The sequence below is a fragment of the Calypte anna genome, chromosome 1 (assembly GCF_003957555.1).
Source record: "Calypte anna isolate BGI_N300 chromosome 1, bCalAnn1_v1.p, whole genome shotgun sequence".
Classification (NCBI taxonomy): Eukaryota; Metazoa; Chordata; class Aves; order Apodiformes; family Trochilidae; genus Calypte; species Calypte anna.
The window spans coordinates 141,862,499-141,877,786 of record NC_044244.1 but is presented as its reverse complement, the minus strand read 5'-3'; the positions used below and the strand labels follow the sequence as shown (position 1 = coordinate 141,877,786).

General features: G+C 37.7%; 1 protein-coding gene across 1 annotated transcript in view; it reads left to right on the top strand.

Annotated features, from left to right (window-relative positions):
* MYO16 (myosin XVI) overlaps nucleotides 1-15,288 on the top strand; it is a 285,335-nt gene that overhangs the window by 16,684 nt on the left and 253,363 nt on the right. Inside the window, exon 2 of the mRNA XM_030458595.1 lies at nucleotides 3,995-4,258. Within this exon, the coding sequence (XP_030314455.1) occupies nucleotides 3,995-4,258 (264 nt within the window). The remainder of the gene's footprint in view (nucleotides 1-3,994; nucleotides 4,259-15,288) is intronic.

Genomic DNA, 15,288 nt, shown 5'->3' with positions numbered 1-15,288 from the left:
GAGAGAAATCATTGGCAGCTTCTGCCTAGGGCTGGTGAAGCTGCACTTGCACACAAGCATTTGTGTAGTCTTGATCCCCCTCATGTAAAGTGGATGTTGAAGGAGTAGAGTGAGGGCTACCAGGATAATTAAAGAAATGACAAAACTGAACTCCTTCCAATAGTGGCAATAATTATAGGGGGTGATGGTCACCAGGAGAACCCCACAGTATTTTTGACAGTACTGGAATAGGTTACCCAGAGAACTTGGAGGTTTGCCATTGATGGAGGTTTCTGAGACTGCTGACAAGACACTGTTACCTGGTTCAATGCTGGTGGTTAACCCTCTTGCTCTAAGTGGCAGTGGGTTAGTAATCCCCATCATTTCCTCCAGAAGCATGTATATAACCTCTATAACCTTCTTAGGTTTGAGTCTAACTCCTGTGTTATGATAGCCAGAAATTCTTCCCTTTCTGCTACCAGTTGTTGCCTGTTCTCACTAGGCTGCCATATTCAGAGCAGGGATCTGCCTGGTTCTGAAAGTGGGACTGATACTTCCATGCCCTTAACGTGAGCATCTGAAAGATTAATTCAGATAATTTGCCTTATCTGCACCTATAGTATGTTGTTTAATTCAGTCTTAATCTAACGAGTCCTGCAGCTATTGTATTCGCAGTCAGATACTGATCTTAGTATCAGGTTCCAGATGTGCTGAGGGAAAAAAGTTCCATCTCAGCTCATTACTTCTCAGGTGAGACCAGTGCCCTGGTGAATTACGACTCTTCAATTTGCCTGAGCTATTTGACTCCAGATTCATACTGGAAACCACTATGTGAGGCAGGTCCTAGCAGTCAAGCACTGTTCTTCATTGAACATATAGGCACTCATGCAGAATGAAAGTCATCCCAGTAGAGAGGCAGAGGACACTGAGACAGCCATATCCTTCCCAAAACTGGAATGTGGCTGAATGGGCCCATCTTTGCTGTGCTTTATTTGACCAATACACTGAGATAATTTGCTTGATCTCTCATCCTGGAGGAGCAGAGCACTGTGACACCAAGGGTGTCCTACAGCTTGCAGCAGTCTCCGTTGTGATGTTGCAGCAAACACCACCAGTTCCTCCTCAGAGCAGAAACTTCATATGAGCTAAGCTGAGGAAAAGCAAAAATACCCTTAAAGTCTGGTGCCAGCAAACACCATTGATTTGCAGCTAGCACTAGAACAGCAACAATTCTCACCCTCAGCTGTGATCTTCAGATACAGACAGCAACTTCACTTGTAGCCTGTCAGAACCCAAGTGCATGGCTGCTCCATGTTTCCCTCATAAAAGAGAGGGAAGGAACAGAGCAGAGGTAGAACTCTTGTACAGGTGGACTCTGAGCTGCATTGCCAAACTTGGCTTAACACAGAAAGTTAGTTTTCCTTCAGATGTGGGGGGCCTGGCTGGCAGGCACCGTACACAGATTTAGAAGTGTCAGGATGTAAGTTTAGAGTCTTAAAACCCAGATATACCGTGTAGCCTTAAGGCATGGGTATTGAGGTATTTTATACAAAGCAGAATAAATCTAATAGGGAAGATTTGAAGTTTGCTCATTCCCCAGTGCTGTGGTGACAGAAAGAGGATGCAGGAGCGAGCAGCCTCGGGCTGAGGGTGGTGTGAATGCAGATCTCCTGTTTCACTCAATGGTCTGAATGCTGGGACTAAAGTGGAGAATAAAGTTACATCTCTGCAGTTTTAGGGAGCTGCCCTTTAATTTCCTAGTCTTTTCCAACATGTGGTCAGAAATTAAACATATAATTTAAAGTCAAATGGGATTTTTTTTTTTTATATACAGAAGTTGTTGACTTTTGACATACAAAAAGAAAGGGTTTGTATTTTGGCTTGACACAAGCCAATATTTGTTTCCAGTTTTTTAGTCTGACAACTTGATTTCTTCTAAGTACAATGTCATACTAAGAAAGAAACAGAAATTATAGGGAGGGAAAGAGTAGCCTGTGTTAAAATAAGCTGACTGAACTTGACACATAGAACTGTGTTCTGTTCCTTTTTCTGTCATGGAGTTCCTCAACAAAACTCTGGGAATGTATGGTCCTCAATTTTGGATAGTCTGGTTTGAGACCTTGGGTTCTAATTCATAGTGACTACATTTAATATATTGCAAATAATATCATATAACATTAAAATAATGTAACAAATGTAATGTAATGTAATGTAATCAATACAATTTACAGAGTGATTGGCATGCTGACCTAGGACTATCGCTTTGGTGGGGTGTAATATGATATTATGATACATAATAGTTTAAAGAATATTATGCCTTTACAGAAAAACAAAAATCTTCAAGAAAAGAAATTTGAATTCTTGAATAGGACCCTGAAAATTAGTGATTTAAAAAGTGATTATTGTCTTTCAGATCCTCATTAGAGAATACTGAGAAGATTGCCACTTTATCCCTCTTTTTTTGAAAATAAGTATTTGCAAAGCACCTATGTGCTATGATGATGCAGGCTGTTAGGAAATTACTCATTTTGCCTTCAGAGCAGAGTTTGAATGATATTTACTAGATTAGACATATTCAAGAAACAAGGAGACAACGAAGTAGTCATTTAGTTAACGCCTAGTTACACTGGTGCCCTTAGTGAGGTAGGGGTCATTTTATAATGTAATTACATATTTAGTAAAAGGGATACACAAAAGCAGCCTAATTAAAGTTGTACAATAATGCTTTATTTTGGTATTTCTTCACTGCACAAGGGACTTGAGTCTGCATCCCCTTCAAGAGCTCTTCCATAAAACTAAGACGAGAAAACCTCTCTCATCTGTGCTGCTGCTAGACCTTACAATCTACAAATTTGCATCCCTAGCTGTCATATGAAGAAAATCTAAGTATGTGAATGAAATAGAACGTGAGAATTACAAGTGGTTGGTTGGTCTCCAGCCACCACATCAAAGGCTTTTAGGGTAAGTTAGTCAGTACATCACTGATGTGGAAAATGTGGACTCACATTCAAGGACTCAGGCAATGAAATTATCTAACAATGAACTGGTCTCCTTTTGCAAATAGAACAGTCCCCAGAGAAGCAACTAGCAGTAAGAAGTCTCTTACAGCCTTCTCTCTCAGTGGAAAAGAGAACATACTGGAAAAAGAATGTCAATGTTACTGCAGTGTTGGTAAAAATACTAGATTTTACAGTAGCAACAAATTTATGGTTATCAAATCACTAATCAAATTTATGATTATTTAAATGCAGAATCTGACTTAAAGCTAATGCTCTGGCTGTTAGGTTTAACTGAATTAATGACACATTTGTGATCGTTTACAGATAAAGATTTCAGTATCTGACAGTTTCATTAGAAGATTCCATTTGGATGGCTCTATACAGTGTTGTGGGTTTTTTTGGTGTGGTTTGGTTGTTTTGGTTTTGGGGTTGTTTTGTTGCTTTAAAAAAAAATATAAAGCCTTACCCATTGTTAGGAAATGTCTGAAATTACTTTGATGTTTCTAATAGATAGTTGCCTGAGTACCCACTGCATACTAATGAACTCATTATAATTATGACATGATGATTTTTCTTCTCACTGAATAACAGGAATTTGCTAACCTAAAGCAAGATGGAGATGAATAAAAAGGAGGCACAAGTATCAGACTGGCAGTTCTCTGCATAGTAGGTTCTTGTTTGTAAGCAAATGTGAGCCACTTGGATTATATTGAATTATTTAGATATTTTGCTCATCTCACGTATGAGCTTTTCATTCTCTTTTTTCTCACAGTTGTTTACATGAATTTAGTTTTAAAAAACACATTGCTGAATTAATGGAATTAGTTGTGTTGCTTCCAAAGTAAATGATAATGGTATATAGACTCCATAGTCAGCATTGATTGAGTAGGAGGAGCTAACACAATAGATTCACGCAAAGAGAGAAAGGACAAGAAGAAAACTGGTGGATGCTTCATGACACATGTGAAAACACACTCTAGGATGATCTAAATGTGTTTTTCTTTAATTTCTTACAGGCTGTTTCCAGCTATGTAATGCTTTTCGGTCCCATGAGATGGAAATTGAGCAGTGCTTGCTGGAGTCCCTCCCTCTGGGCCAGCGGCAGCGGCTGGTGAAGCGGATGCGCTGTGACCAGATCAAGGCTTATTATGAACGGGAAAAAGCTTTCCTGAAACAGGAGGGCTATGGGAAAAAACTGAAACATGGGAAGAATCATCGAGTTCACTTTAATCTTGCTGATATGATACAGGATGCAATCATCCGTCATGATGATAAAGAAGGTACTTAGCAAAGTTGAGCTTTTCTCTTTTCTTTTTGTTAGCGTAAAAGTTTCAGAGGAAGAGCTTGGCTGTTCTGCTTACCTATCTGTAGGGAAAGTACAATTTAACATGATAATACTCATGAAGTGACTGCCCGTATATACAGTCATGGATTGCATGCAGTGTATTATAGCTTGCCACTTAATTAAATAAGACACGGAGAATGAACCTTCAGAATACTTATGAATTTAGTCTGAGGTTAATATATGTATAAACTAATAGATTTCAAACCCAGTAAGGTGTATGATCATCATTATGTATGGCCTCCTATATACCTGTATGAGCCACAGAATTTAACAGAAGTTACTATAAAAATTTGTTTCTCAATTTTATCTAAAATCTGGAGTGGTGAATGCTGCTGTTAGTGACACTGACCAGAGGAATTTGGTGGTGTTGGCCCATAGGTGTACCAAAAGGCAGGTAGTCTTTCTGGTTGTGAAATGATGGTTATATCCTTTTGAAACACATAATCATACTTTAGGGTTTTTTTTTCTATAGTTTCCTGGCATAGTTTGAATCCCTGGTGCAGCTGACAGTAGTCCAAAGGTTTTTAAATTTACTCCTCAAAAGAGAACCAAACCTTGGAATAAAGATCTCAAGTTTTTGAAGTCTCCACAAATCCTCATACTGCTGGGTGGGAAGGATACAAGAAAAGAACAGGTGCAATATGGCAACACCTTTGCAAACAGATTTTATGGCAGCTCTTTTTAATCACATTAGCACAAAACTACCTGAAGAAGGTAGGCTCTGAAATAGAGTGACATCACATAAATTAATTGGCAAGGTTCTCCTAGTTTTTATCAGTTTAATTAGTTAATTTTTTTTTTAATCAGTCTATAATCTTCATTTTAGTGGATGTTTACTATAACTGTCACTGCTTATCACTGAGGTACAGTCCTACATATTTAGATCTGTACAGGAAATTAATCAAAGAGCTCTTCTCTTCAAATGCATGCCCGAGTCATCATTGATAAATAACTTACTAACAAAATTCACAACCTTTCATTCTACTCTCTGAGTGTGTAAAACCACAGGGACTGTGAGGATCGTCTTCCTCTACGTTCCCATAGCTCCCAGCTTTCTCTAAAAACCAAGCATAATACCAGATATGACTTTTAGCATTCTGTAAAAGTCAGATACTTGAGGCTGTTTTTGACATTAATGCTGAAGAAATGTAGCTTGCTCATTGGAGTGATGATGCGGCATCAGCATCCTTTTGTGTTGCCCATACTTGGCCTTGGGCTTCACCTGAATCAGAAAGGAAAGTTCAGCAACTACTGAGACTAAATAGCATGGACATAAAGAAAAGATACATCAGGAAGAGGAAAATAAGGTGGGGGAAAAACTGGAATGGTGTCCTTCACTTGGAAGCAGATAAAATAAATCCCACAGTCTCTCAGTAGGACTTACAACACTATCCTGAAGTTGATGCCTGTGGTTCTTTCACAGGACTATGAAAAATTGTGATAATTGTCTTGAGGCAGCTTGGAGTCCTACAGGTGCCTCTATTGTGATTTTAGACAGATATTCCCACAGCTCTGAGATGAATAATTCTGTGCTAAAGATATTATGTAAGCCAATAAATTAAAAAAAAAATAATTAAATGAATAATTTACACTCATAGACATAAAAGCTGCTCTCCTACTATTGCTGCTGAGCGGAACATCAAACCATGGCTCTAATGAACATTATGATTTTCAGTTCAGATTGGACATACGCTTGGTCTTAATTTATGGAGCATGCAGACTAGATTCCTTTCAGCCAAAACTGTACTGGAACATGTACTCTGGAAGCACCAATAGTGCCTCCATAGAGTGATAGGTTTTTAGTCTGTAAGACCAGGCTAGATAGAAGTTGAAGTAATCCTACTGCAAGAGATCTGGCTGGGGAAGTTGGGATTTTGGCACCACTTGTTTCTCTTGTCTCTTTATTTATTTTTTTATCATTCATTCAACATTCATCATTCATATTAGCATCACTATTTGCTGATGTGTAAATATAGCCAATAAGCTCAATGTGATGGATCCTGATAATTGCATGGAGTATCCTCCTCTTGGCTGCACTTTCACATCGACTTTATCTGTACAAATGGAGTCAATACAGTTCTGGTGTGAGCAAGAAGATTTGAACCCTCCTGTTCACTGGATTCTAAGGCAGAAATGACTGCAATATAAGGCTGCAGTGAGTGAGCACACATTCCCTGACTCTTTCAATGTCCACACCATCTCTTTAGTTCCTTGCTTTTGGTAAAATGAGAAAGAGGTTGTAATACTGGATTAAGCAAGCAAAGGTGGGAGACAGGTTTTAACAGCCTGTCAGCCTTCCTTTCTTCCCCTAAATCCATGTCTGGTCTCCAGGATCTGGCTTTTACTCAGTATTCAGTAATCAACAGCATTCCTAAATACACTCAGTTTGAATATAGGGAACACAATTAGGGGGAAAGTATTTACAAAATGCTTCTTTTAGGAAAAGCTGGGCATGGGACAAACATTTTTTAAAAAATAGCTCAGTGCAAGTAAATAGCAGAGAGTTTCATTAACATGATTTAGTAAAAATATGGTAATGATTTAGAATAAAACCCCTCCTGCTAAATGGAGATAAGTTGTGTGAAAAATGGGATTGAGACAGATCTGAATATTGTATATTTTTGAGTAAATGCTGAATGTAATCAGGATGAGAACTCACCGACTCTTAAAAAATTCAGTTTTGTTTACTGAACATTAATAATCATCAGCAGGGTATTTTAATGCCGTTTGAATGTATTTACTCTTTGAGAGATAATTTACAAACTAGTAATGTGATTTATAATGAGATATTTAATAAGAAGTGTAAATGTGTTTTCCAACATATTCTATACTCAAATAGCTTTAGTAGACTAAATTCTATCAGGCAACACATTTCCTTGTGATTATTAATTTGGCTTTACTCATGACTGTGTCTTTCCTTCACTCTTTAAGCTGGAGAACTACCAAAGTCTGACTGTCCTGTCCTCTTCTGAAGCTGTTGAGCAAAACATTGTTGATTGATGAGTAGTTTTACTCGGTCAGGGGTCTGGTTATAAACAATTTGTGTCAGCTTTATAATGATTAAGTAGAAATGTAGATATGTTGCATGGAGCTCATGGAAGAGCAACAAGGCCAGGAGGAATTATACAGTTATTAAAAATGGAGATAGAGAACTTTAAGACTTATAAAACAATGTTCTAATCTGAATAAGTTTGAATGCAGCTGATAATAATTTAGCAATTATATTCTATAGACCTAAAAGAAATCTAGAGAGAGGTGTTTTATAGATCTATGAAGGGAATTTAAACAGTGTAGTATAAAAAGTGGGAAGAGTGGAAATTTCTTCTGGAATATGATAAGCTGCATAGACTGGACATCCCATTTGGAAATGGTGAGAACTAGTCTGGTTTGGTGGCTGAGATAAATTGGATAGATTAAGGGAGTGGAACATCTCCCTTATGAGGAAAGGCTGAGGGAGCTGGGTCTCTTTAGTTTGGAGAAAAGGAGACTGAGGGGTGACCTCATCAATGTTTTCAAATATGTAAGGGGTGAGTGTCAGGGAGATGGAGTTAGGCTTTTCTCAGTGATGACCAGTGATAGGACAAGGGGTAATGGGTGTAAATTGGAGCACAGGAGGTTCAAGTTGAATATTCGAAAAATTTTTTTTACTGTAAGGGTGACAGAGCCCTGGAACAGGCTGCCCAGGGGGGTCGTGGAGTCTCCTTCACTGGAGACATTCAAAACCCGTCTGGACACGTTCCTATGTGATGTACTCTAGGTGGCCCTGCTCTGGCAGGGGGGGTTGGACTAGATGATCTTTCGAGGTCCCTTCTAACCCCTAGGATTCTATGATGATTCTATGATATAAAGTTGAATTTATGATGTGGCTGGTGAAGAGACATTCCACACCTGAGTCTGATTGGAATTTTACTCCTAAGAATTCAGTGTCTTCATTATTTATGAAGAATGCAATAGATCTGGTCCAAAATTACTGCAGCAGCTGCTACTGGGCACAAAATGCATCTCTGATACTGCATGCTAATAGGTGTGATTATTAGTTGGCATTAAAATTCGTTTTAGAATGGGCTTCTAGAAATTTTTACCAGTGACCTGCTTTGTCTGAACTTTAGAAATTAAATATATGCTCATTATATTTCTAAAAAGCTAAAACCTAGCAAAAATGTTGCACTGTTGTTCTATTTGGAAGCTTTTTAAATTTTTTTTTTTCCCTAACTGAATTTTTTATTTTTGATCTGGCCCAGGGAAGATTAAAGGGAAATCTTCCTTCTCCCTGCAGCTTCCTGCAATTTCTCTGTTTTAAATTATTACGCTTTTTAGTGCTGTTGGTGGGTTATATTCACCCTCACTACTAACAGTGAACATTTGGAGAGCTTTTGCACCTCTCGTTCTCAGGGATGACATGTAGAGAAGCTGAAGCTGGTCCCTAAGTGAACACACTGTGTTTTCTGACACCAGTTTTGTTCACCTCTACTACTGGCAAGGAAACACCTGCAGTTCATTTGCCTTTAAATCCTAGCTTTGTTCTATGAGATGTTAAACCCCTATTAATAATGGACAGCAGGAAATCAGTCATAAAATGCAAATTGAGGGAAATGTAGTCAGGCAGGCTTCTGCATCCCATTCCTCCTGACTGTGAAACAGGCATCCTTGCACCTACACTTAGCATTATTGTGTACTCAGATTTTCTTCTCTGATACTTCCAATATTTGCTGAGTGTTTGCTGAGCCTGCAAATCAGCTTAGAACCATGTACAACCTATTCAGAAATGAACTGAGTGATCAGGAAATAAACTGAGTGAATCTGAGCCTGAGTTTCTGCTTCAAACACAGAAGTGTACAAGCACACAAAACCAATAGATCTTGGGTTTTTTGGCTCTTGAGAATAACGAATAAGCATCCTTACTAAAGCAATGGTGGTGGGGTTGCTACTGAAAACCATGGGAAATTTTGTCTGCTTTAAAAGAGGTGATTTTTTGAGCATGAACTGATAAATGAACTTACCATAATGAAAACTGTAGCTAAAACTGAATGTAGCAGTTCTGTACCCAAAATCTAACAAGGGAGAAACTAAAACATGGTTTAGTTTCAGTCATCTTTTGGTATGGTCAGTAACTCAGCCTTTCAGAAATCCTGCAACATTACCCAAGTCAAAAGACTGTCAGGAAGTCTGTGTATGTAGTGTATTTTGTTATGAAAACTCTTAAAGTGTAATGTATCATGATGTATACCATAAGGTCTGCTGCTTTGGCAGGGCATGGAAAGTCAGGGTAAGAAGACCAGAGAGATCCATCAAGTCAGTATTGAGACAAAAGAGATTCTCCTGTGAAAATCAGCATTTCAACAGGGAAATGCATATTTTCTAAACTTAATTAAAGGCCATTTCCTCCTTTTCATGGGCAATATGCTGATTCTTTGGCAGCATTGTGATTCTAAATAGCCCCAATACCAAAGTGTATTAGCACTAATGCATCTGTCATCTGGATCCTTGGTCCTTTCCATGGAAGGTCTGCCTGACTGTGTTTTACTCAGTCCTCTTCAGCACTGCTTGGGCTTCTTCCTAACCCTGCCCAGCTACCGATGTGGTCTTTTGCCTGGGATGGAGTGGCTGGGGACAGCCTTACTTCAGCCCTTCTCTTAACAAGGGATTACCCAAAAAAGGTGGTTTAAAAAGCAGAAAATACCAGTATTCTACTTCTGCTGTAGTGAGCACTGCTGGGGAGGCCTCCAGGGACTAGGTCGTAGCCTCAGCACATGGGTTGCAGAGTAGTTGTTTAGTGCTGGGAAATAGACAGGGATGCAATCTCACTTCTCCCTTGAGATACCAGTTCTTTGTACATTTGAAAGATTTTATGATGTTGTGAGATTTGGTAGTATCATTACATTTGAGAGGATTGCAGTTATAAACACAATGAAAGGTTTTAGTATTATAAGGTATTTTTTCAGAGTACTATATAATATACAATGTTATGATACTTTTCAGTTATATCAATTAAAGTACTATATTAGGAAGCATAAAAGGGGGCACAGGTGGGGCTGATGCTGGAGTATAATTTGCATCCTAACAACTTTGGGTTAGAAAAAGGACCCAGGGGAAAGGAAAGCAAAATCTATTCAAAAGAAGAATGTGTCTTCATTTGTGGTGGCAGATGAGCTGACTGTTACCTTTCAATAGTTAGGAAAATATGCCAAAAATGTTATAGTGACCATTCTTATCCACAGGGAAAAAAAAAAACCAACAAAAAACCAAACCAAAACAAAAAAAACCAACCAAACAAAAAAAGAGAATAATTTGAAACAGAAAAATGAGGATAAAAGTGAGCTGAGGTAAACTACATTTTTAATTCTTTATTTACATTGTTGCCAAATTCACTGACATCTGTTTTTTGCATCTTACTAGAATAGACTTGCTTGTGCTTTACTGTTGCATCTTTTCTCTAGTGAAAGCAGCTTGGTTGGTTACAAACAAATTGCTCTGGAGAACAGTGGGTTGCACTGCCTTTTTCTGGCAAATATATCAGGCCAATCTTGCTTATCCTTAGAGATCAGGATTAAAAGTTGCCAGGTTTTTTTGATTTTGTTTTTTTTAAAAAAAAAAAACAACTGGAAGAGCCAGGATGCAGGCAGTAGTGGCAGGTATGTGAACCCAAGAATCCATTAGGTGAAGCCAGATGACAGGTAGCAGGACCTTGGAGAAAGAGGCTGAGGAATGAATACTACTGTGATTGTGCAGTGTACACTATTCATTGCAAACATTTTTGTAATCATCAAGAGTGGGAATATGTTCACTTAGCCTGTCTCCCCTTGAGATTCTGATTTTCAGCCTACCTTTTGAGGTGTTCTATCACACTTCTCAAACTGATTGCAGGAAGCTTTGCTGATTTTACCTGTTGCATGAGTTGGGATGAATGCTTAGAATGCAAGGCTCTAAGCATGGCAATGCCTTGCTTTTAAAATTCACCAAAGCGATGAAGGAGTGTTGCTTTTTTTGTGCCTCAGTAGTGCAGAGAAAGAACATGAAGTTCACTATATATGTAGTTACAGGGAGGTTTGCCTATGTGGAGCTGGTTTGGATTTTAGTTATTTTCCTTTGAATCAGTGAAATCTGTACATTAGATGATAATCTAAAAGTACTGTTGTTGATTTACTAGGTACTATTGTAGAAGAAATCACTGTACACCTGTATGATAAGTTATGCAATTTAGTACTTATTGTCTAATCCTTAAGAGACATGATCTAGACACAGAATACTAAACAAACTATTTGAGAGCATATGAAGTTAATGAATTGCACAAAATTTTGTCCAATCAGGGGCTCTTGGAAAGAGAGAAAAATGTGTATTGTAAATCAATACATTTGCATGACAGAAAAGTACATGCATTCTGTATTGGAAGTCTGTAACTTTGGAAGACATTAATGCAGCTGACTCTCAAACGTGCTGTGAGGTATTAATTAGCTCTTTTTATAGAAAAAATGAAGCATCTTAAACACCTGTTGATGAAGGAGCTGTTTCAAAGGCCCAGAAAGTAAGGGCACATTTCAAACCAGAGAGTCTTCGGTTCTAGAGGGTACAGCCATGGTTGTTAACCTTGTTTGGCTCCACGTGTGCTGAATTCAGCAACACAAGGCATCTTTTTGTTATGGCACAGGGAAACATAATGTTGGGTAACAGATGTTAAGTAATTAAAGGAACCCATTTCAAAAGCTATCATAAAATCACAGGGAGATGAAATTTGAATACGTTTGGATTCCTACAGGATTCCAGATGAGCTTTTCACTTTTTTGTTTTTTCTCCATGCGTTTACATTTTAAGTAATTTGTTAAAGCTGAGGTGAGAACTTAGCGTTAAACTATTTTTTGTTGACCAAAATATATATGTTTTCTAAGATACTATACTTATTCCATTGGAAAAAATGAAACTCATAGAAAAAGTTATTACATCATAAAAAGCAAAGGATAGTCTACATGGTGTAGATTTTATCTAACCCTTTTGTTCTGCCTGTGGATTGCCTAATCTAGGAATACCTCTTCTCCCCAGCAACTTTTGTCTAAACCCTCAAATCTTCCTGGCTTGTTTCAGCTTCAGTTTTTGTTTCTGCCCTTGCTCAGATCTACCTTGATTTGAACAGCTATGCTCTGCCTGTACCAAGTAGGGAACCGAAGGCAAAGCATTCCTCCCATTTTGGGTCCCTCCCCAGTAGGGAAGTCACAGCAAATGTAATTAAACTGTTCGTCATCAAATGGAATGAGAGCTTCCTCAGTTTCTCCACAAACTGGGCTAGGAGCTGTGACCCACCCATTTCTGCTCTCCTACAGGTTTTGCCTGTGGGTTGTTTCAAGAACTGTTTTGGGTCTGTGCAGTTCTCTCTCCCACAGCCTCTCCTCTCCACTCTCCCTGGACCCATATTTCAAGTTTCTCAGGTAGTGTTTGTCCTGGGGTGGCTTTCTGCTGAGGAAGGGACCTGAGAGGCAAACTGAACGTGGAGTATAATACACTGTAGAAAGTTGCCTGCATAGGAAGCTGTTGTACAAAAAATTTGATGTTGTCATCATCCCTACTAATTAATATGGTTTGAAAACCAGAGTATATGCGAGACTTTTTGCAGCCTCATTTCTGAGATATATCTTAACTTAACAGTTCCTCTTTTTTATTTTTGTTGATCATTGTCTGAAAATTATCCCCTTTTTTTTTTTTTTTTTAACAAATGCACAGATTCTCTAGAAATTTAGCTTTTGGATTTTTCTTTGAATAACAGATTTCTAAACCAGAGGCATTAAATGGCTAATTTGCATGTAGATAAGTCTACTCTTGAGCTCTAGCCTTATAAATCCAAAGAACAACATGTTTACTTAAGTAGAAATCTTATTTTTAAGCGTTGTCTCAATTACAAGAACAAAACACACTACTTATGAGGAAACCTTTGTGTAAGTACACAAATATTCTGAAGAATTTTAGTATTTACTTTTGAACTCACTTTCAAAATTCTCACCTATTTATTTTGATGGACTATGATATAAAGCTTTTCTTCAGTGGGATGATTTATTAATGATTTTGCATGATCAAAGTCTAATTCAAAAGGCTTTCACAAACTAAAATGTCAAGAAATAATGTTCAGAAGACCCTTACCCCTAGACTTTTTTTAGAGTATAATCTGGTCTGAACAGATAACCTTTATTAGACATATACCTGTCTTTTTTTTTTTCCTTTTAAACCTATTGAGCTCTTTTATACTTTCATGTTGGTGCTTTTCTTCATAAGGTTTTTCCTTCCATGCTTTGTCACCCAAAGGCAGCAAGAAGCAACAAGATTAGAGACTCACAAATACACTGCCAGTAAAGGCTTGTTAAAGCATCAAGAACCAACAAATTTTCACCTGGCATTCTTCCTCATAATTTCAGAGGGGATACACAGCTGATTTTCCAGTATCATGTGGTGGGATATAAGACTATAAATAAATCGTATGCAAAAGTCTGCTCTCTCAATGAGAGATGGCATCCATTAAATGGCAGATACAGCTGACATTCTCTGGATGTTGTTATAAGTGGCAAAGATTAAAAAGAAAGATTGCTGTGATGGCAGAAGAACCCTGTCTAGACTTGTAAAATAAAAAGATAGCAAGAGTAGAACCTCTTTCATCCAATTTGTGGCTGATTTCTTGTTCAGTGGTTTTACTGTGCTTCAAATTGTTTTCCAGTAATTTATCAGTACAAAATGAAGCTTTTCTCTCACTTACCTTAAACATTTTCATTTCAATCACAGATCAGTCTATCATAGAAATTAAGCTGGAATGCTCTAGAAATCAATAAAGAATAACTTGTTTTTTTTTAAAGAACAAACCTTTTAAACAATAATATAGAAAAATCAACTGCACTTGTAATAATTCCTTAAAATGTTTTTTATCTTTCAGTTAATTTTTAAAAGGCTTTTTCCAACAGGGTATCCATTTAAATTTTTGCAATGGAGTAGTGTTGATAAAATGGAATACCTAAGTATAAGACTGGGAAAATACCTCATTATGGGATCCTGTAACATAAGGATAGTGAGAGTCACTAAACACAACAATTTTTTTAAATTGCTATGTCCTGTCTCTTTAGACTTTTTTTCTGACTCTGTCCTTTCCTTCTGCCTGAATCACAATACTTTTCCCAGTAAAAGCACAATTATATCAACAGCAGAGCCAGATTTATTTGCATAGTCTCTATGTCTAGAGTCTATACTAGACTCATAGTCTAGTATATTTTCTTCCTCAAAAAATTCTAAACACAAAATATATATACTATATATACTGCTTATTTTGGTCATCATGCTATTCTCTGACACATGAACTGAAGGATTATTTTTTCTCAGTATAGTGAGGTATCATCTTAACTTGATCTGCAAGGCTTTTTAGCTATTAAAACCTTTTGCCTGTCAAGTTGACAGTGACCAGGTTCCATATCTATGAGAGGGAAATGGGTAAAAAGGTTATATGGCATAATGAATAGAAAACTGTTTTTTCTTGAATATTGTTATTTGCAGCTATCATGATAACAGGCTATTACAGTGGAGTAACTGAAGCGTGTACAAATATAATCAATGAATCCAAGGAAATGGATAGTTTGGCTTCTGTTTCTTTGTAGATTGCACCCCAGTATGGAGGTGGGAAGGTGAGGAGTTAAGGTGAAATTGGCAATACTTCTAAATGTCTGGCTTTAAATAAGGATTTTAAGGATATGTTAAAGGTTAAAAGTAGAATTCAGACAGTCAGCCCAGGGCTGCTTGCTGCTTTCTTGCCGTGCTTCTATCTGGTGACTATTACAGTGTAGTGTATATGTGACCTTGAAGGAGTACACAGTCATACAAGGCAAACAATAAGATGGTTGCAGGAGGTAATTTCTCACACTGTGCACTGTTTAGGGTTTTGATTACATTCAGACTCAAAAGGCAAACATGATACCTTCAGCACTAAATTGTTGAGCTAGGGTTAGT